The 24756-nt window shown below is 51.2% G+C and overlaps 1 protein-coding gene across 1 annotated transcript; it reads right to left on the bottom strand.

Annotated features, from left to right (window-relative positions):
• Positions 1 to 237: 237 nt before the first annotated feature.
• Positions 238 to 24756, bottom strand: LOC142486864 (72 kDa type IV collagenase-like). The gene is made up of 10 exons (XM_075585251.1): positions 24437 to 24756; positions 21398 to 21624; positions 21101 to 21249; positions 20874 to 21002; positions 11029 to 11202; positions 7329 to 7502; positions 2978 to 3151; positions 2698 to 2853; positions 1005 to 1140; positions 238 to 412 (listed from the first exon to the last, which is right to left on the bottom strand). The coding sequence occupies exons 1-10, from the start codon at positions 24569 to 24571 to the stop codon at positions 259 to 261; spliced, it is 1608 nt and encodes a 535-aa protein (XP_075441366.1). The 5' UTR covers positions 24572 to 24756; the 3' UTR covers positions 238 to 258.

Genomic DNA, 24756 nt, shown 5'->3' with positions numbered 1-24756 from the left:
TTCACAAAGTTGGCTTCGGCCCGGGAAACGTTAATGGCGTCCGACATTTTGGAACCTTTAGAAAGGGTTCATGTTTGTTTCGTGGTTTACAGCTGATCCCAAAACGCTGTACCTGCGCGGGTTGCGTCGGTAGTGGGCCTCCTACCTCGGTAAGGAAATAACGCGGCGGCTATTCCAATGCGGCAGTGACTCGGGCTGCGAGGAAATCTGCGTCCTTCCAGCAATGTCTGTGTGCGCGCGCGTGTGTGTGTGTCAGTGTTACGTCGTCGTGTCACCTGCAAAGAATATGGTCTTCTCTTCCTGGGGGGCTTCGTACACGGCATCTATCTTCTCGGGCAGCTCGGGCCAGAAGGTGCCCACGAGTAGGGGCCCCGAGGGCCGGGTCCTGGGGTTTACCGACCGCCATATAAACCTGCGAGTGGGAGGTTGCACAAGGATTACGCTGCGTCTGTGAGTAGGTGTCGTGGTATTTAACCCACGCTGTGCTGAAAAAGCGGTGTAATGCGGCAGGCATAAGCTTATAGGGGTCCATGTTACAAAGGACAAGAAGAAAAGAGCGATGCACTGTGCTCATTTGCATGTCATTACCCAGAATCCCTGGCTGCATTGGAAGCAGTGTATGCTAAGAGATAATGGGGAAAGACAGGGTTACCTGCCTGAGACACGTGAATGTGCTCACACGTAGGAGTTTTATTTCCCACTAACCGTGTAATCGACCCTCCGTAGGAAGTTGTAATCTTCCTTCTAGTAACGGCCCTAATTCTTTCTATCGTGTTGAGGGGTAAATGTTACTCCCGCGGAGAAAAACATGTTGTGCAATAATTCTAAAAAAATACTGTTTTCCTCAATTATAAAATGCTGTTTTGCAAATAATCGTACGTCCCTTTGGCACACATCTGGCCCACACATCTGGCCCACACATCCGGCCCCACACATCCGGCCCACACATCTGGCCACACATCTTGTGCTGTCCTCTCTTCCACCAGTCTGTTATTATTCTTTACCTGTCTTTAAAGAAGAATATTTCCCCTCTGATTTCGGAAATGCCATCGAACACGACGTCCTTAGTGCACAGCTCGGGAGTGACGGGTCCCAGCGTGGGGGCAGGTCCGGGGCCCGGCTTATCCTCCGACGCCCCACCTGGAACAGAACGCACACAAGTTATCAACTACGGTTTTAGAATGTTTCCCTCTCCTGCCGGTGCCCCCCTTTTGAGAGGGAGAGCAGAGCAATGCGTTGTTGGCCTTCTCTGGCTCTCACGGTGTTAACTCAATGTTTCCTAACCTGGGGAGGCCCTGGGGACTTACAAGAAGCGCTCGTAGTGACAGGAGGGACGTAAATATGGAGAGATACAGAGAGTGGTATACACGAGCTCCGACAAAGCAGTATTCCACGCTGCTTCGAGGTCCCATCACGTCCAGGGACCTTCCAGTTGCCGGGTCAAAGTATGTCCCTCCTGGACACAAAATTGCGCTAGAGTCAGGGCTCGGCCCGGTAGCCGACAGACAAGCTGCAACATCATTGAAGATTGCAAAAAGGCCATATCTCGGGAGACAAGGGGTCCCTAGAAATCGGGGGACCATGCGTGGGCTCCAGGAAACCCCCCGGTTCACGTAAGATTGAAATAACTCAATTCCAATTTGGTGCAAGCACTGATTTGACACGGCATTCACCGCCAGATCGAGCTCTGATACGGCTCATCAGAACTCAGGGAATTCCTTCCATAGAGTGACAAATAAACCCGGGGAGAATGGAACAGAAAGACAGAGAAGGGTGGGGCGACGTGCTGCTCCTTCCTTCCATGTAGTAACTAGGGAGGGAGAGGGACTATGATACCTTTTATTGGATCAACAAGTAGTTGATGTTACACGCTTTCCAACCTCTCAGGGTCCTTCATCAGGTTTGACAGACCCGTGATACCTTTTATTGGATCAACAAGTAGTTGATATGTTACTTGTTGGTCCAATAAAAGATATCATGGTTCTGTCATACCTGATGAAGGACCCGGAGAGGTTGGAAAGCGTGTAACATCAACTACTTGTTGGGCCAATAAAAGGTGTCACACCCCTTACTCCCTCTCCCTCCTTAATTACTATATCAGATAGACAGAATGAGTTGTCCTCCATTAATAACCCAATTAATATATGGAATCATTACACTTCTACGTACTGACCCAAACCTTGGGTTACCTTTTTTGCACACGGAATACAGAGAGAGGGTCCCAGATGCAAAACAAATCCTTTTAGGACGAGGGGGCGGGGAGGGGGGGAAGGGGGGAGTTACAAAACAAAGGGTTACGACAATGTTATTGCAACAATTTACCCAGTCACAGTAGCCGAGACAGAAATGGTAACATTGTGTACTATTTTCTGAAGAGAAAAGTAGCAGCTCAGGCAAAGTGACACATTCTCATACATGGGTGGGAGGAAGAGGATGAGAGGGGGGAGTGTGAGAATGGGTAGAGAAATAGAGGGGGGTGAGAGTACGGGGGGGGTGTTAGAGGGGGGAGAGTTTAAGAGAAAGACGGAGGGGGCTCGCAAGTCCGACGACACAGGGAACCCCAGTGGAAACTAGTCCTGGGCCCCGGGAAAGCTGTCGGCAGTACTGAGCACTTGCCACTTTGGTTAATTAACTCTATTTGCCCCCAATTGGATCGCAAGCTCATCCGGACAGGGACCCGCGCTCCGTACCACCTACCGTAGAGTTCCTGGATCCCACTGACGTCATCCTGTGAGAGGCGGAATTTCTTGATGAAGGTGTAAATGGGAGCCATTAATGCTCCCGGGTCATCTGAATGCTCCAGACCCAAAGCGTGTCCGAACTCATGGGCGGCAACCAGGAAAAGGCTGTAACCTGGGGGGGAAGAGGCCCATAGTTACTAAGTGCTGCTATGCCAGAAGACTACCAGGCAATTCACCCCAGGGCAATTCCCACGGTTGCCCTCCCCATGCCCCTCCCTCACTTCCCCTTCAGGTACCTTGGTCAGGGCAGAAACCCCACTTGCGATCGTCGTCATAGTTGCCGGTCACGGCACACCACAGTTTGCCGTCGCTGCGCCCGGAGCTGGTGCACGAATCGTACTTGTTGCCCAGGAAGGTGAAAGGAAAGACGCAGGGTGAGCCTTCCGCGTTCCCCCCGACCGAGGACAGTGCTGGGGGGGGGGAGGAGAGAGAGGCGACGAGATAAGGATGGGAGAGGCTGAGTCATGACTCCCTGGTTCCACCAGTGTTAATGAGGAATAGCCGTCTGGCAGCTTCCTGGCTCAGGATGTGGTGGTGGTAGAGTGATGCAGCGTATGACTACATTCCCTCTTGTTCTTTTTTTCTAACCATGACATAAAACTGGCGGACGAGGCGTTTGGTATGTGCCCTTTACCTCCAACTGTCTGTAAATTCTCCCTACTTACAACTTAGATTGTAAGCTCTTTGGGGCGGTGGAATCCGTTTCCTAATGTTTGCGCATATTCCCACTATGTATTACACCCCATGCCAAGTTGTTGCGTCTATCACTGCTGTGAAGCACTGTGTACACTGTACATGGACGGTGCTACACAAATACAGACACACACACACACACTGCACATACACACACACACACACACTGCACATACATAGTCATGGTGGGCAGTCTGGTAATACCCCATGTCACGTGACTTATACCGGGGAGGGGGCGGGGGGGAGTACCCAGCTTCCAAATCCCAGCAGCGAATACTTCAACCGCGAGAGAAATGAGGTCAGACGGACGAGGAGGCCAAGGAACAGAGCGCTAGCCTCGGCGACTTAGCTAAATAAGATGCAGTTGACTGCCCAAGTATTCCCCGGGCGGCTCTCTGCTTCCTCAGCCAGCTTAGCCCAGAATGCCCTGTTTTACTTGGCTCTGGGCTCCGTGTTTTCTTGCAACTTGAAGCCTCGAGATATTTTTCGCTGGTCGTTTTTTGCTTTATCGTTGGTGTATTGGAACGACTTGATATCTCTTGCCAACCTAGGGCTGCAACCCATTTGAACCGCGCCCCCCCCCCGCTCCCCCCAATTTGGCATTGAAAGGGTTACATTGCTTAAAGGTGCAATCCCTGGTGGCGGACCATCACAGACGGTTTTGTAAAGAATTTAACAATCTTGTTGCCTTCCTTTAGTGAATGTAACCATGCTTAAAGCAAAGATGTGGCTGCTTTTGTTTGCTTTGGAAATTTCTTTTGGGGACCCTGAATGGAGGAGTGTTTGTTAATCAAGCATTTTCTTTACCATACGGGCACAGGTAGGGGCTCTGCCTGTGCAAACTCTTGTTGAATACACAGATACATCAGACAAAAAGGGAGCAGCCTGAGGTAATCATCCCCCTCACCCCCCAGCTCACCGTGTTTACATAATAAGACAGCGTACATAATAACTTTCAAATACGATTAACAAATACAGTACATATAGGTGTCAGCTTTGGGTAAAAATGCAATCAATCATACAGATGTGACCCCTTAACCATGTCACTGCCATTGGTACACATTTCCCTAGGAGGGACTGACCCCTTAACCATGTCACTGACATTAGTACACTTTGCCCCTAGGAGGGACTGACCCCTTAACCACGTCACTGCCACTAGTACACTTTGCCCTTAGGAGGGACTGACCCCTTAACCCTGTCACTGCCTTTAGTACACTTTGCCCCTAGGAGAGACTGAACCCTTAACCATGTCACTGCCATTAGTACACTTTGCCCCCAGGAGAGACTGACTCCTTAAACATGTGTAGCAGGGTTCCCCCTGGCCCCCTCTCCTTACCTCCGCTGTGGTGGTTGGCGCGGGTGCCGCCGGAGTCAGCGGCAAACCCGGCGGCTAGCCAGACAGGTGGGGGCAGTGAGCAGGGAGCGCTCCGGTGTTGCGGAGGTTCCGCGGTGCACCCGGCTAGCGGGGGCCACCATCTTTAAAGCTGCGCATGCGCAGAGTAGCCAGGGTACGGTGGCCAGTAGGGAGAGAGGCTTGCGCATGCGCAGTAGCTCAGGCAGAGCGGCGGCCATTGCCTATAGGCTCCGCATGGGGAACTACAATCCCCAGCAGCCCCAGGGGCTGCAATCGCATGCTGCAGCAGAGCCAATAGGGTTCCTGGATTTCCCCTGCTCAACATTGATACATTTGGCGCGCTGGGACCGCGAGTCAGTCGGAGCTGGGACAAGGAAGGGGTAAGAGGTATGTGCAGGTGTTTGTGGCTCCTGCACTAGGCCAGAAAACTCCTGTTAGGCCCCAGCTAGGCCCCATCTCTCCTCAGCTTGTGGTTGCTGCAGGGACCGGCCCATAGGATAGGGACACGGCCCTGTAGTACCAGCAGAGAGAGTGAGGGACACAGCTAGGACGTGTTGGCATCCTGGCCCTTGGTGGTCTGTAATTAGATCATCCCCTGCAGAGTGAGAGACATTCGAAAGGTGGATCACTCCACGCGGGAGCCATCCACCATAGCCATCCATCCATCAGCGCTGGGGAGGCGTCGCGGAGCACCTTTCTGGATCGACAGCATCTGCGCGTCCGGGTGTGGCATCACCTGGCAGGTACCTCACCGCTACACGTGCACCAACGTACACCTCAAATTTAGTGGGCAGCGCTGTCTCCCACACTTGGGTGGGTGTGGGACTCTGAGGACACTGTGTTGGGGGACACGGTGTGGGGTTACGGGCCTGAGGCCTAGTGTTACAGTGTGGCACTGTTGTGTGTTGTCTATGATTATTACTCTGCTTACAGTAAACGTGTTCTATTATAACTCTGTGTTGTGGTTATATATATATATATATATATATATATATATATATATATATATATATATATATATATATATATATATATATATCTCAGCGCTAAAGGCCATGTCTGTACATACTGTGCTATATGTATGCACACACAGCTGTCTCTCACACATACTAATACTCCTTATTTTTCCATCCATATACACCAATAGGGACCACATAGTATCCACACACACTTTTAGTTGTGCTACAAACTCTCACATTTCCACACCCACCCACACCATTTATATCCCTCTCACTCCACACACACCTTGTGTAGAGCACTGTTTATACTGTGGGCTCTCCATTCATTTTTATTCACACTGATACACATACACACTCTTTCATCACTTGCTTTCAGTTACCCTTTGACACCTCTAGCCATAAAACACATCCACACGGGGGAAGGACAAGCACAGATAACATTCCAAGAGACACTGTTTTTAAGTTATCCTTGCTTCATTCATTGTAACATCGCCGGAAGAAGAGATCAGTGTATCTCGAAAGCTCGCACAAATAAAAGCATTTCGTTAGCCACAGAACGGTATCATCTATTTATTTTTTGATTATATATATATATATATATGTCCTGTAACTGGGTTATTCTACACCATCGAATCCCGCACAGGTGGAGGCGCTACTGAGCATCGTTCCAGGATACACCCCAGGCTCCCAGTAGCGGAGGCTCAGGCCTCCTGTGAGCCACCAGGTATTGCACCCTACACACACCGTAGCTACACATCTACCACTTGGGTGGGGAGGGGAGGGGATGTGCGCTACACATGTCACTGCCATTAATACACTTCGGCCCTAGGAGAGACTGACCCCTTAACCATGTCACTGCCATTAATACACTTCGGCCCTAGGAGAGACTGACCCCTTAACCATGTCACTGCCATTAATACACTTCGGCCCTAGGAGAGACTGACCCCTTAACCATGTCACTGCCATTAATACACTTCGGCCCTAGGAGGGACTGACCCCTTAACCCTTTCACTGCCATTGGTACACTTTGCCCGTAGGAGGGACTGACCCCTTAACCATGTCACTGCCATTGGTACACTTTGCCCGTAGGAGGGACTGACCCCTTAACCCTGTCACTGCCATTAGTACACTTTGCCCCTAGGAGGGACTGACCCCTTAACCCTGTCACTGCCACAAGTACACTTTGGTGTAAGAAGGACTGTTCTTTAAGGCAGGGGTGCGCAAACTGGGGGGGCGTGCTGCCCATGGGGGGTGCAAGATTTTTCAGGGGGGCGGGGTGCGCGCGGCGGTTGCAGAGGCCCCGCGCTCTTCCCCAAGGCATTTAAATTAATGCCGGGGGAATCGCATGAGGCCTTTGGAACTTCACTTACCTTGTCTTCGGCTACACGTCGCCATGGAAACGCAGCGTCAAAAGACGCCGCGGGGTCATGTGACGTCACGTGACCCCGCATCATCACTTGACGCCGAGAGCCGGAGACAAGGTGAGGGAGGTGGGGCATAGCAGGGAAAGGTTGCGCACCCCTGCTATAAGGCATTAAACTAATGTAATAGCCGCACATACTTTGTGGTGTTCGTGGTTACCTGTTTCCGGGCAGAAGCCGTAGGTTTTATCCTTGTCGTAGTCCTCCGTGGTCGCACACCACCTGTATCCGTCCGTCCGGCCCTCTGTCGTGCACCCTTCATAAGTGCTGTCCTGGAACTTGAAAGGGAATTTGCAGGGTTTCCCTTCCGCATTTCCAGCGAGAGTGAAGAGCGCTGGGGAGGGACAAGACACGACTGAATGAGACTGCCTTCCAACGAGTGACACTCACACCACATGAATGAGACTGTCTTCCAACGAGGGACACTCACACCACATGAATGAGACTGTCTTCCAATGAGTGACACTCACACACCAAATGAATGAGACTGCCTTCCAACGAGGGACACTCACACCACATGAATGAGGCTGCCTTCCAACGAGGGACACTCACACCACATGAATGAGACTGTCTTCCAATGAGTGACACTCACACACCAAATGAATGAGACTGCCTTCCAACGAGGGAAACTCACACCACATGAATGAGACTGCCTTTCAACAAGTGACACTCACACCAAATGAATGAGACTGCCTTCCAACGAGTGACACACACCAACTGAATGAGGCTGCCTTCCAACGAGTGACACTCACACCAAATGAATGAGACTGCCTTCCAACGAGTGACACACACCAACTGAATGAGGCTGCCTTCCAACGAGTGACACTCACCAACTGAATGAGGCTGCCTTCCAACGAGTGACACACACCAACTGAATGAGACTGCCTTCCAATGAGTGACACTCACACCAACTGAATCAGACTGCTTTCCAGTGAGTGACACTAACAACAAATGAATGAGACTGCCTTCTAGTGAGAGACACTCACTCCAACTCTATGAGACTGCTTTCCAGTCACTCATACAAATGAATGAGACTGCCTTATAGTGAGTGACACACACCAAATGATTGAGACTGCCATCCATTGAGTGACACTCACACCAAATGAATAAGGCTGCCTTCCAATAAGTGACACCCACCAAATGAATAAGGCTGCCTTCCAATAAGTGACACTCACACCAAATGAATAAGGCTTCCTTCCAATGAGTGACACTCACACCAAATGAATAAGGCTGCCTTCCAATGAGTGACACTCACACCAAATGAATAAGGCTGCCTTCCAATGAGTGACACTCACCAAATAAAGGAGATTGCAATATCAATATATATTGATAAGAGAAGGAAAAGAGCAGGACTGGATCTTTCTTAATGACCTATTACATACATAGAACCGCTGCTTCAAAGTCATCCACTCTGCCAACCCAGCTAACCACCAGCTCACCAAGGGATACCGGCTACAGTACAGGCTCTGCCTACAGAAGGACCATCGTGAACCTGAAAGACCATCGTGAACCTGAAAGACCATCGTGAACCAGAAGGACCATCGTGAACCAGAAGGACCATCGTGAACCAAAAGGACCATCGTGAACCAGAAGGCCCATCGTGAACCAGAAGGCCCATCGTGAACCAGAAGGCCCATCGTGAACCAGAAGGCTCTGGGATCAGAGTCGGAAAACAAAGAGTGGATTGAAAATCGGGTCACGACACTAAGCCGGCAGGATGGGAACTACATGGAGATGAACAGGTTTTGGAAGAATAAAGTGGTCTTAATCGGAAACATATGTATCCAGCTGCTTGCAAAACAACCACATGGAACGGTCTGGAGCCATCAAAGCGCCCTCGGACCACTAACACTGACACTTTCGGGAAATCACGGGGAAGTAGTTGTGGTTCCTTAACCCCTTCCCTACCACATGGATTTACAATTCAACCTACGTTTCAGACCTCCTTAAATGGAGGCCTACTGTAACTCTTATCATGACCACAAGCAGTGAGGGCAGAATATATTTCGGGAAACTACGTTGCGGTGATTCCAAAGTTGCAGGAATCTGGACGGCGTTATAAAGCCGTTCCGAGACAATGCCCAATGGCCACAATTTGGGCCTCGTTGTTCTCCTCGCAGCCCCCCCGGTGAAGTGTCACGGGACATCTCACACAGGCAGCAGAACCAGGGTTGCCACCACTCCGGATTTGACCCAGAGACTATGGGTTTCGCTGACCCATCTCCGGGCTACAGGTTTACATTTCAAATCTCCGGGCGAGGTGCGCAAACTGGGGGGCAACAGCGGGAGAAGAGGACGGAGGACGGCCAGACCGGCGCAGAGCGCAATCAGAGCAGACGGCCAGACCGGCGCAGAGCGCAAGCCAAGCAGGGGAGCAGAGTTGGAGCGCGCCCCAGCAGTCCGACCCAGAAATCTTCACTGCCTTCTCAGGGAGCACCTCCCCCCTGCATGCTCCCGTCAAAACGGCTCCGGGACGTCAAATGGCGCCTCGTTGCCATGACAACGCGACATCACGGCGCCACGCAGCATCACACTGCCATGACAATTGGACGCCCCATGGTGCCGTCACGTAACGTTGTCAAGGTTACGCGAGGCCATTTGGCGTCGCCGAGCCATTTTGACGGGACCATGCACGGGCAGATGCCACCGGTTGATGTCGCCGCCGGAGAAGGTAAAAACAGTTAAATATATAAGTAAAAAACTTGAAAAAAAAAAAGAAAGAAAATCTCTGGGTTATTATTCAGCAGAAGATGGCGACCCGGAGCAGAACAGCTGCACAGCCGAACACAAGTGTGCGGGGGAAAAGTGTTTTGCTACACAGCAAGGCTTCTCTGCTGTTTACAAGAGGACGATTGGGTCAACATCCCCCACTCCCATCTTACTGCTGCTGATCTTCCCCGTGAGTCACTTCCCCATCTGTAATCAGAGCTCTGTGCTAGAACATGTGATGCTTCACTTAGTAAACATCACCCAGGACAGACCGGAGAGAGAGAGAGAGAGAGAGAGAGAGAGAGAGAGAGAGAGAGAGGCTGAAACGCAGCATTACGGCTCATCGCTGACCCTTGTGACTCCTACTTCTTCTGCACAAACATGTCTGTAAACCAGAGCACATGCTGCACACCACACCACACAATAAAGCAGCTGGGGTACTTATCCCGGGGGGGCTCCTCATGCCATGGGACACCCGTAGCTTTCCGTTTGGTAGATTCCTAGAAAGAAGGAGAATCAAAGCACTTCGGATTTCCAAAAATACAAAGGCGAAGCTTTTTGGCTTGACTACATTTGTGGTTTTTTTTGGGGAAATCTGAAGTGCCTTAATTCGCCTTCTTTCTTGACTCCCGTTGTGTAAGACTCTGGAGGGTTCATGCGTCAAAGAACTAAAAGTTGCACCAAACGTATATAAAAAATAAAGCAGTAGCCCAAATGAACGGGGCGCAGTGTTTTGTTCCCCCCCTTTTTACCCTGGTTTTGCAGCCGGGGGAGACCACCCTGATCCAACGTTTCCCAGGGGAGCAAACCACACAACAAGAATCTCTACGGACTGCAGCCTCTCTTCCTCTGTCCCGGGTGACATCACAAATCCAAGATGGCGCCCTCCACAAAGCATGGTTATCTCAACCACGTTATCATAAACACTTCGGGGTGTACGTACCCAGGCAAATACATGTCTGATTTGTCACTGTCTGTCGGCACCTACGGGGCTTATATTATATTTGCCGATCTGGCGACATTCCTTATTGTCTTGTTAAGGAGGTTCCCTACATTTGAGAATATTATTAAAATAAGAAATGCATTAACCCCACAATTACATGGGGGTGGGTCTGCTGCCGAAAGCGGGAACAGGGTAGGGTTGCACTTACACTCATGGGGGCAGAAGCCATATTTCCCATCGGAGTCGAAGTTGTACGTGGTGGAACACCAGAGAAAGCCGTCGCTGCGGCCGGTGTCGGTGCAGCTCGTGTATTCCTTGTCGTTGAATAGGAAAGGAAATTTACAGAACTCCCCGTCTGCGTTCCCGTACCTCACTTTCACAACTGGAAGGAGGAAGAGGAGAAGTGTGAAACAGCTGTGGGGCACTGATACACTGCATCATACTGCGTCACTACATCACACTGCGTAACACTATCGCACTGCGTCACTACATCACACTGCATCACTACATCACACTGCGTAACACTGTATCACACTGCGTCACTACATCACACTGCGTCACTACATCACACTGCGTAACACTGTATCACACTGCGTAACACTGCGTCACTACATTATACTGCATCACACTGCGTCACTACATTACACTGTATCACACTGCGCAACACTGCGTCACTACATCACACTGCGTAACACTGCATCACACTGCGTCACTACATCACACTACATCACACTGCATCACTACATTACACTGCGTCACATCACACTGCGTCACTACATTACAGTGCGTCATTAGATCACACTGCGTCACTACATTACACTGTATCACACTGCGCAACACTGCGTCACTACATCACACTGCGTCACTACATCACATTGCGTAACACTGCATCACTACATTACACTGTATCACACTGCGTAACACTGCGTCACTACATTACACTGCATCACACTGCGTCACTACATTACACTGCATCACTACATTACACTGCGTCACTACATCACACTGCGTAACACTGCGTCACTACATCACACTGCGTAACACTGCGTCACTACATCACACTGCGTAACACTGTACCACTACATTACACTGCATCATACTGCGTCACTACATTACACTGCATCACTACATTACACTGCGTCACTGCATCACACTGGGTCACTGCATCACACTGCGTCACTACATCACACTGCGTCACTACATTACATTGTATCACACTGCGTCACATCACACTGCGTAACACTGCGTCACTACATCACACTGCGTCATTACATCACACTGCGTCACTACATTACACAAGATCACACTGCATAACACTGCGTCACTACATGACACTGTATCACACTGCGTCACTACATGACACTGTATCACACTGTGTCACCAAATGACACTGTATCACACTGCGTCACTACATCACACTGCATCACTACATTACACTGCGTCACATCACACTGCGTCACTACATTACAGTGCGTCATTAGATCACACTGCGTCACTACATTACACTGTATCACACTGCGCAACACTGCGTCACTACATCACACTGCGTCACTACATCACATTGCGTAACACTGCATCACTACATTACACTGTATCACACTGCGTAACACTGCGTCACTACATTACACTGCATCACACTGCGTCACTACATTACACTGCATCACTACATTACACTGCGTCACTACATCACACTGCGTAACACTGCGTCACTACATCACACTGCGTAACACTGTACCACTACATTACACTGCATCATACTGCGTCACTACATTACACTGCATCGCTACATTACACTGCGTCACTGCATCACACTGGGTCACTGCATCACACTGCGTCACTACATTACATTGTATCACACTGCGTCACATCACACTGCGTAACACTGCGTCACTACATCACACTGCGTCATTACATTACACTGTATCACACTGCATAACACTGCGTCACTACATGACACTGTATCACACTACGTCACTACATGACACTATCACACTGTGTCACCAAATGACACTGTATCACACTGCGTCACTACATTACACTGCGTCCCACTGCATCACTACATTACACTGCGTCCCACTGCATCACTACATTACACTGCGTCCCACTGCATCACTACATTACACTGCGTCCCACTGCATCACTACATTACCCTGCATCACACTGCGTCACTACATGACACTGTATTATACTGTATTACACTGCTTCACACTGCGTCACTACATTATACTGCATCACACTGCGTCACTACATTACACTGCGTAACTCTGCGTCACTATATTGCACTGCACCATGCTGCATTACACTGTGTTACTACATTACACTGCATCCCACTGCATCCCACTGTCACTACAATACACTGCGTCCCACTGCGTCACTACATAACACTGCGTCACACTGCATCCCTACATTACACTGCATCACACTACATCACACAGTGTACACTGCAATGCACAGCATCACACTGCTGATACACTGCATCGCACAGCGTCACACTGCATTGTACAGCGTCACACTGCATCACACTGCTGATATACAGCATCACACAGCATCTCACTGCTGATACACTGCATCACAAAGCGTCACACTGCATCTGCATCTCACAGCATCACACTACTCATACACTGCATCACACAGCGTCACACGGCATCACACTGCGTCACACTACTGATGCACTGCATCACACAGCGTTACATTGCATCACACGGCATCACACTGCGTCACACTACTGATGCACTGCATCACACAGCGTTACACTGCATCACACAGCGTTACACTGCATCACACAGCGTTACACTGCATCACACAGCGTTACACTGATCACACAGCGTTACACTGATCACACAGCGTTACACTGCATCACACAGTGTCACACGGCATCTGCATCTCACTGCATCACACAACGTCTCACTGCTGATACACTGCATCACACAACGTCTCACTGCTGATACACTGCATCACACAACGTCTCACTGCTGATACACAGCATCACACAACGTCTCACTGCTGATACACTGCATCACACAACGTCTCACTGCTGATACACTGCATCACACAACGTCTCACTGCTGATACACTGCATCACACAACGTCTCACTGCTGATACACTGCATCACACAACGTCTCACTGCTGATACACTGCATCACACAACGTCTCACTGCTGATACACTGCATCACACAACGTCTCACTGCTGATACACTGCATCACACAACGTCTCACTGCTGATACACTGCATCACACAACGTCTCACTGCTGATACACTGCATCACACAACGTCTCACTGCTGATACACTGCATCACACAACGTCTCACTGCTGATACACTGCATCACACAACGTCTCACTGCTGATACACTGCATCACACAACGTCTCACTGCTGATACACTGCATCACACAACGTCTCACTGCTGATACACTGCATCACACAACGTCTCACTGCTGATACACTGCATCACACAACGTCTCACTGCTGATACACTGCATCACACAACGTCTCACTGCTGATACACTGCATCACACAACGTCTCACTGCTGATACACTGCATCACACAACGTCTCACTGCAGAAATAAACACACAATCCCAGCAAGCTCTATCCCCAGAACCCACCACATCATACTGTATATTTGTATCAAAAGGAGTGTTACAGAGCGTGGCAAAATGTATACAACACAAGACAAAAATACCCCACGCTACATCCAATGTGACACAATACATACTGCAATACTTCAATGTTAGTGTTCTCATGAGTAAGGGTCATTTAGTTAAACCCTTTCACCAAAGCGTTCTAAGCCTGCAGCCACATCACGGCATGACCAGTATGCAGCCACGTCACGGCATGACCAGTATGCAGCCACGTCACGGCATGACCAGTATGCAGCTACATCACGGCATGACCAGTATGCAGCCACGTCACGGCATGACCAGTATGCAGCCACGTCACGGCATGACCAGTATGCAGCCACGCCACGGCATGACCAGTATGCAGCCACGCCACGGCATGACCAGTATGCAGCCACGTCACGGCATGACCAGTATGCAGCCACGTCACAGCATGACCAGTATGCAGCCACGTCACGGCATGACCAGTATTGCAGCCACGTCACGGCATGACCAGTACTGCAGCCACGTCACGACCAGTATTGCAGCCACGTCACGGCATGCCCAGTATTGCAGCCACGTCACGGCATGACCAGTATTGCGGCCACGTCACGGCATGCCCAGTATTGCAGCCACGTCACGGCATGACCAGTATTGCAGCCACGTCACGGCATGACCAGTATTGCAGCCACGTCATGGCATGCCCAGTATTGCAGCCACGTCACGGCATGACCAGTATGCAGCCACGTCACGACCAGTATGCAGCCACGTCACGGCATGCCCAGTATTGCAGCCACGTCACGGCATGCCCAGTATTGCAGCCACGTCACGGCATGACCAGTATTGCAGCTGCATCACACTGCTGATACACTGCATCACACAACGTCTCACTGCTGATACACAGCATCACACAACGTCTCACTGCTGATACACTGCATCACACAACGTCTCACTGCTGATACACTGCATCACACAACGTCTCACTGCTGATACACTGCATCACACAACGTCTCACTGCTGATACACTGCATCACACAACGTCTCACTGCTGATACACTGCATCACACAACGTCTCACTGCTGATACACTGCATCACACAACGTCTCACTGCTGATACACTGCATCACACAACGTCTCACTGCTGATACACTGCATCACACAACGTCTCACTGCTGATACACTGCATCACACAACGTCTCACTGCTGATACACTGCATCACACAACGTCTCACTGCTGATACACTGCATCACACAACGTCTCACTGCTGATACACTGCATCACACAACGTCTCACTGCTGATACACTGCATCACACAACGTCTCACTGCTGATACACTGCATCACACAACGTCTCACTGCTGATACACTGCATCACACAACGTCTCACTGCTGATACACTGCATCACACAACGTCTCACTGCTGATACACTGCATCACACAACGTCTCACTGCAGAAATAAACACACAATCCCAGCAAGCTCTATCCCCAGAACCCACCACATCATACTGTATATTTGTATCAAAAGGAGTGTTACAGAGCGTGGCAAAATGTATACAACACAAGACAAAAATACCCCACGCTACATCCAATGTGACACAATACATACTGCAATACTTCAATGTTAGTGTTCTCATGAGTAAGGGTCATTTAGTTAAACCCTTTCACCAAAGCGTTCTAAGCCTGCAGCCACATCACGGCATGACCAGTATGCAGCCACGTCACGGCATGACCAGTATGCAGCCACGTCACGGCATGACCAGTATGCAGCTACATCACGGCATGACCAGTATGCAGCCACGTCACGGCATGACCAGTATGCAGCCACGTCACGGCATGACCAGTATGCAGCCACGCCACGGCATGACCAGTATGCAGCCACGCCACGGCATGACCAGTATGCAGCCACGTCACGGCATGACCAGTATGCAGCCACGTCACAGCATGACCAGTATGCAGCCACGTCACGGCATGACCAGTATTGCAGCCACGTCACGGCATGACCAGTACTGCAGCCACGTCACGACCAGTATTGCAGCCACGTCACGGCATGCCCAGTATTGCAGCCACGTCACGGCATGACCAGTATTGCGGCCACGTCACGGCATGCCCAGTATTGCAGCCACGTCACGGCATGACCAGTATTGCAGCCACGTCACGGCATGACCAGTATTGCAGCCACGTCATGGCATGCCCAGTATTGCAGCCACGTCACGGCATGACCAGTATGCAGCCACGTCACGACCAGTATGCAGCCACGTCACGGCATGCCCAGTATTGCAGCCACGTCACGGCATGCCCAGTATTGCAGCCACGTCACGGCATGACCAGTATTGCAGCCACGTCACGGCATGCCCAGTATTGCAGCCACGTCACGGCATGACCAGTATGCAGCCACGCCACGGCATGACCAGTATTGCAGCCACGTCACGGCATGACCAGTATTGCAGCCATGTCACGGCATGACCAGTATGCAGCCGCGTCACGGCATGACCAGTATTGCAGCCACGTCACTGCATGACCAGTATTGCAGCCACGTCACGGCATGCCCAGTATTGCAGCCACGTCACGGCATGCCCAGTATTGCAGCCACGTCACAGCCAGTATTGCAGCCACGTCACGGCATGCCCAGTATTGCAGCCACGTCACGGCCAGTATTGCAGCCACGTCACGGCATGCCCAGTATTGCAGCCACGTCACGGCCAGTATTGCAGGTCCTAACACTACCTGTGAGAATTCTCATTTACCTGCTGGAGGGAGAATGGTCTCTATAGACCCGTCCTGCACAGGTACATGCATAACCTGCAACTTAAAACATGTGGCGGGTGAGCTTAATAACCCCGATACCAGACGAAATTTTTAATTAATAAACACACAAGCCCAGAAAGCTCTATCCCCAGAACCCACCACATCATATTTTTATATATTGTTTAAGTAGCAGGTTTTTCCGTGTACCTGAGCAGGACAGGCCACTCTCCCTCCACAGCAGGGGAACATGAGAATTTCACAGGTGCCGTACTCTTAGGACCTGCATAATGGTCATGCCGTGGCTGCATACTGGTCATGCCGTGACGTGGCTGCATAATGGTCATGCTGTGACGTGGCTGCATAATGGTCATGCCGTGACGTGGCTGCATACTGGTCATGCCGTGACGTGGCTGCATACTGGTCATGCCGTGACGTGGCTGCATACTGGTCATGCTGTGACGTGGCTGCATACTGGTCATGCCGTGACGTGGCTGCATACTGGTCATGCCGTGGCGTGGCTGCATACTGGTCATGCCGTGACGTGGCTGCATACTGGTCATGCCGTGACGTGGCTGCAGGCTTATAACGCTTTGGCCAAAGGGTTTACAGTAACTAAATGACCCTTACTCATGAGAATACTTACATTGAAGTATTTAACTACTGGTATGTATTTTGTCACATTGGATGTAGAATGCAAGTATGGAGTATTTTTGTATTTTGTTGGATGCACTGCATTACACACCATCACACCGCTGATACACAGCATCACACAGTGTCACAGAGCATCACACCGCTGATACACAGCATCACACAGTGTCACAGAGCATCACACCGCTGATACACAGCATCACACAGTGTCACAGAGCATCACACTGCTGATACACAGCATCACAGAGCGTCACACTGCTGATACACAGCATCACACCGCTGATACACAGCATCACACAGTGTCACAGAGCATCACACCGCTGATACACAGCATCACACAGTGTCACAGAGCATCACACCGCTGATACACAGCATCACACAGTGTCACAGAGCATCACACTGCTGATACACAGCATCACAGAGCGTCACACTGCTGATACACAGCATCACACCGCTGATACACAGCATCACACAGTGTCACAGAGCATCACACCGCTGATACACAGCATCACACAGTGTCACAGAGCATCACACCGCTGATACACAGCATCACACAGTGTCACAGAGCATCACACTGCTGATACACAGCATCACAGAGCGTCACACTGCTGATACACACCATCACACCGCTGATACACAGCATCACACAGTGTCACAGAGCATCACACTGCGGATACACAGCATCACAGAGCGTCACACTGCTGATACACAGCATCACAGAGCATCACACTGCTGATACACAGCATCACACAGCATCACACTGCTGATACACAGCATCACAGAGCGTCACACTGCTGATACACAGCATCACAGAGCGTCACACTGCTGATACACAGCATCACAGAGCGTCACACTGCTGATACACAGCATCACAGAGCGTCACACTGCTGATACACATCATCACAGAGCGTCACACTGCTGATACACAGCATCACAGAGCGTCACACTGCTGATACACAGCATCACAGCATCACACTGCTGATACACAGCATCACAGAGCGTCACACTGCTGATACACAGCATCACACAGTGACACAGAGCATCACACTGCTGATACACAGCATCACAGAGCGTCACACTGCTGATACACAGCATCACAGAGCATCACACTGCTGATACACAGCATCACAGAGCGTCACACTGCTGATACACAGCATCACAGAGCATCACACTGCTGATACACAGCATCACAGAGCGTCACACTGCTGATACACAGCATCACACAGCATCACACTGCTGATACACAGCATCACAGAGCGTCACACTGCTGATACACAGCATCACAGAGCGTCACACTGCTGATACACAGCATCACAGAGCGTCACACTGCTGATACACAGCATAACAGAGCATCACACTGCTGATACACAGCATCACACAGCATCACAGAGCGTCACACTGCTGATACACAGCATAACAGAGCGTCACACTGCTGATACACAGCATCACAGCATCACACTGCTGATACACAGCATAACAGAGCATCACACTGCTGATACACAGCATCACAGAGCGTCACACTGCTGATACACAGCATCACAGAGCGTCACACTGCTGATACACAGCATAACAGAGCATCACACTGCTGATACACAGCATCACACAGCATCACAGAGCGTCACACTGCTGATACACAGCATCACAGAGCGTCACACTGCTGATACACAGCATCACAGAGCGTCACACTGCTGATACACAGCATCACACAGCATCACACTGCTGATACACAGCATCACAGAGCGTCACACTGCTGATACACAGCATCACAGAGCGTCACACTGCTGATACACAGCATCACAGAGCGTCACACTGCTGATACACAGCATCACAGAGCATCACACTGCTGATACACAGCATCACAGAGCGTCACACTGCTGATACACAGCATCACAGAGCATCACACTGCTGATACACAGCATCACACAGCATCACAGAGCGTCACACTGCTGATACACAGCATCACAGAGCGTCACACTGCTGATACACAGCATCACAGAGCATCACACTGCTGATACACAGCATCACAGAGCGTCACACTGCTGATGCACAGCATCACAGAGCGTCACACTGCTGATACACAGCATCACAGAGCGTCACACTGCTGATACACAGCATCACACAGCATCACAGAGCGTCACACTGCTGATACACAGCATCACAGAGCATCACACTGCTGATACACAGCATCACACAGCGTCACAGAGCGTCACACTGCTGATACACAGCATCACAGAGCATCACACTGCTGATACACAGCATCACACAGCATCACAGAGCATCACACTGCTGATACACAGCATCACAGAGCGTCACACTGCTGATACACAGCATCACAGAGCGTCACACTGCTGATACACAGCATCACAGAGCGTCACACTGCTGATACACATCATCACAGAGCGTCACACTGCTGATACACAGCATCACAGAGCGTCACACTGCTGATACACATCATCACAGAGCGTCACACTGCTGATACACAGCATCACAGAGCGTCACACTGCTGATACACAGCATCACAGCATCACACTGCTGATACACAGCATCACAGAGCGTCACACTGCTGATACACAGCATCACACAGTGACACAGAGCATCACACTGCTGATACACAGCATCACAGAGCGTCACACTGCTGATACACAGCATCACAGAGCATCACACTGCTGATACACAGCATCACAGAGCGTCACACTGCTGATACACAGCATCACAGAGCATCACACTGCTGATACACAGCATCACACAGCATCACACTGCTGATACACAGCATCACAGAGCATCACACTGCTGATACACAGCATCACAGAGCATCACACTGCTGATACACAGCATCACACAGCGTCACAGAGCGTCACACTGCTGATACACAGCATCACAGAGCATCACACTGCTGATACACAGCATCACACAGCGTCACAGAGCGTCACACTGCTGATACACAGCATCACAGAGCATCATACAGCAGGGGTCTAGTCAATGTGCTGGGAGGTCCGCCCAGAGAAGGTTGGGACTTCCCCTGCAGCGATGATAATGGTACGATGGATGGAGAGTTGATTACCTTGACCCTCCCCTAGAGTCCACAGCTCATCATCGTCAAAATGAGAATCCCCCCCAACTCCGGACCCGGGTGCGAAGGCGTGAGCCAGGAGCCCGTCTTTGCCATCGAATGGGTATCCATCTCCGTGCTCTGCAAAAGACAAGGACGTGTCAGGGAGACCCCGCTACACGATATCACGATACGTATGCTAACAACCCACCACGGACGGCACGGATATTAGACTGTACCCCAGCGGCCAAAGTTGATCATGATATCGGCTTCTCCTTCGGTAATTCTGTTAAACTCCAGCGGCGTGACGTCACTCCAGACCTTTAAGGCGCGGGCGAAAGCATCGTCCACGGTTTCAGAATCCAGATCTGGTGTGTACCCCAAAATCCTAAGAGAGAACAGTGTGAGGTTCAGCAGAAATGCGGGGGAGTGAAGGGGCACCTAGCTGCAACGGGATGAAAGTCCTGCCCTTCGGGGAGCATGGATGGATGGTGACACAATAAGCATGCATGGTGACACGACGAGGTGGGCAGTACCTGTATGTGATATGGTTTTTCTCCCATTTGGGTTTCCTCGGGAAGAAGTTGTAGTTTGCTACATCTGGGTTCCCGCATCTCGGCTTCTTCATGGTGTCGATCGTGTTCTGATCCAACTCTCCGGTCTCAGAGAGACCAAAGAATTTCTGCATTTTCTTCAGCGTGTCCTTCAGCACGAACAGGTTACACTTCTCCTCGGGGCAGCCATAGAATTTGTTGAGGTATTGCTGGAGGAGGAGAAGACGATAGATAACCGTTCTTGTAGCTGTATTGGTCTTGGAGGACGTAGGTTGGTTGTACAGTAGGTTAGAGCAGGGGTGCTCAACTCCAGTCCTCAAGCCCCCCCCCCCCCCAACAGGTCAGATTTTGCGGATATCCCTGCTTCAGCACAGTTGGCTCAATCAGTGTGTCAGTCAAAGACTGAGCCTCTGATTGAACCACCTGTGCTGAAGCAGGGACTGATTGAGCTACCTGTGCTGAAGCAAGGACTGATTGAGCCACCTGTGCTGAAGCTGGGTCTGATTGAGCCACCCTTGCTGAAGCTGGGATATCCGGAAAACCCGACCTGCGCGGGGGTCTTGAAGACTCGAGTTGAGCCCCGCTGGGTTAGGGCACCTTTAATGGACACCCCCCTATAGATTCTTGTAGATGAAATTATAGCACACATACAGTAGCCTCTCCTTCAACTGAACTGTATCCACCGATCTCTTCTTATCCTGGGCTCACAGTAACAATAACTTCAAGGACACTTGAAGAAGAGACCTGTGAGGTTTCTAACGTGCACAGGCCTCCTGTCTTTTCTTCATCTACGGAGGAACCTCATGTTGATCCATTAAAGGTGTCACAATGTATAACCAGCTATTGATTACAAAGCCTTTCTGATAAATAGGGGGTTATGTCGGGGAGCTCGGAAGTTGTAACTATGACGCACTAGATTATATTCTAATTTATCAACTACTGTGGGGGCGGCAAAAATGTCCACCCCCGTATACTTTTGCTGCACTCTTGGGCCTAGCGGGCCTGATGGGAAGTCACGTCTCTGCTGCGGCCGCCTGCTTACCTGCCGCCCGCCAACGTGACGTCACACGGCATCTCACTGCCATGGCAACGTGACTTTGCAGCGCCAAATGACGCCGTGTTACCATGGCAACGCGACGCCACGTTGGTGAGGAGGCGGCCACACCAGCTGTGCCTAGGATTTGAAATCCGCCGCTGTCAACTACTTGTTGGTCCAATAAAAGGTATCGTACAAACTACTCGCGCTCCCTCCTCTGTTACTACGTGGAAGAGAGGACCATGTCCGTCTTTGGATGGAGCAAAGGGAAGGAGAAATCACATTGGTTTCTCCTTGTAGATTTTCCACAGGGAAAGGCAGTCAGTCTGGCGATCCACAGACACGTTCGGCTGTGAGCCACTGAAAGCCGACACCTTTGTGGCCAAATTCTTTCTCTTGGAGCTGGAGAGAGAATTCCTGGGTTTGTGTTCCCTGCTGGAGAGCAACGTTCTCCCAAAAGGAGGCGAGCTCGGCTCTGAACCTCACGGAGGCTCCGAAAGATGGAAGCTGCCCACCTCCTCCTCATTCCCCGGTTATCTCCTACGAGTAGCAGGAGAGGGGCAGAGGCGGGGCGGACAGAGGGCGCGGAAGGACAGAGAGAGGGCATGGAAGGACAGAGAGAGGGCATGGAAGGGTGGAGAGAGGGCATGGAAGGGCAGAGAGAGGGCATGGAAGGGCAGAGAGAGGGCACGGAAGGACAGAGAGAGGGCACGGAAGGGTGGAGAGAGGGCATGGAAGGACAGAAAGAGGGCACGGAAGGGTGGAGAGAGGGCATGGAAGGACAGAAAGAGGGCACGGAAGGGTGGAGAGAGGGCATGGAAGGAGGGAGAGAGGACACGGAAGGAGGGAGAGAGGACACGGAAGGACAGAGAGAGGACACGGAAGGACAGAGAGAGGACACGGAAGGACAGAGAGAGGACACGGAAGGACAGAGAGAGGACACGGAAGGACAGAGAGAGGACACGGAAGGAGGAGAGAGGACACGGAAGGAGGAGAGAGGACACGGAAGGAGGAGAGAGGACACGGAAGGAGGGAGAGAGGACACGGAACGAGGGAGAAAGGACACGGAAGGACAGAGAGAGGACACGGAAGGACAGAGAGAGGGCACGGAAGGACAGAGAGGGCACAGAAGGACAGAGAGGGCACGGAAGGACGGTGAGAGGGGACACAGAAGGATGGAGAGGGGACGGGGAGAGGACACGGAAGGACGGGGAGAGATGACACGGAAGGAGGGGGAGAGATGACACGGAAGGAGGGGGAGAGGACACGGAAGGAGGGGGAGAGGACACGGAAGGACGGGGAGAGGACACGGAAGGACGGGGAGAGGACACGGAAGGACGGGGAGAGGACACGGAAGGACGGGGAGAGGACACGGAAGGACGGGGAGAGGACACGGAAGGAGGGAGAGATGACACGGAAGGAGGGAGAGATGACAGTGTCACAAAGAACATTTAGTATTATGTTGTGGGGGGGGGGGTTACCCTCTTCAGTGCTGACCCCCTGTGGATGCCATGCCCCGCAGGACATAGTAAGCTCTGCGGGGCAGGACATAGTAAGCTTTGCGGGGCAGGACATAGTAAGCTCTGCGGGGCAGGACATAGTAAGCTCTGCGGAGCAGGACATAGTAAGCTCTGCGGGGCAGGACATAGTAAGCTCTGCGGGGCAGGACATAGTAAGCTCTGCGGGGCAGGACATAGTAAGCTCTGCGGGGCAGGACATAGTAAGCTCTGCGGGGCAGGACACAGTAAGCTCTGCGGGGCAGGACATAGTAAGCTCTGCGGAGCAGGACCTCCCTTTGCCTCGTGCCATTTACGTGCCGCCCTTTCCCATACTGTTTGTCTCCACTTTATCTGGATTGTCATTTTCTAAAGTGCCGTGCACACTAAGGGCGCTGTATAAATAAAATGATATATACATTCATGCCACCACCCCCTTTTCCTCTTGCGGGAGGGGGGGGGGGGCCACGGCAGGAGGTGCCCACTTACCACGGCCAGCTCCTTATCTGTCCTGGGGGAGTCGTCTCCCGGAAACTTAATGATGGGCGAGGGGGCCGCTGTGACCAACGGGACCAGGAGTTGAAAAAAGAAGGCAGAAAGCTGAATAACAGGGAACGTCTTCATTGTTCGGAGCCGTGCCGCAGCCGTGAGCGATGCCGAGTCTCTTTCCGAAGCTGGTGGGTGGGTGGGGGTCTCTGTGTGTCCCGGGCTGGCGTCCTACCCCTGCTGCTTCGCTGCAGTTTCTTTGTATGGCCGAGAGACCCAGATGTACATTCTGCAGATACCACAGGAGGAAGTCTGGAAACATG

The sequence above is a fragment of the Ascaphus truei genome, unplaced genomic scaffold (genome assembly GCF_040206685.1).
Source record: "Ascaphus truei isolate aAscTru1 unplaced genomic scaffold, aAscTru1.hap1 HAP1_SCAFFOLD_998, whole genome shotgun sequence".
NCBI lineage: Eukaryota > Metazoa > Chordata > Amphibia > Anura > Ascaphidae > Ascaphus > Ascaphus truei.
The sequence above is the reverse complement of the archived record's forward strand: the minus strand, read 5'-3'. Positions and strand labels throughout refer to the sequence as shown.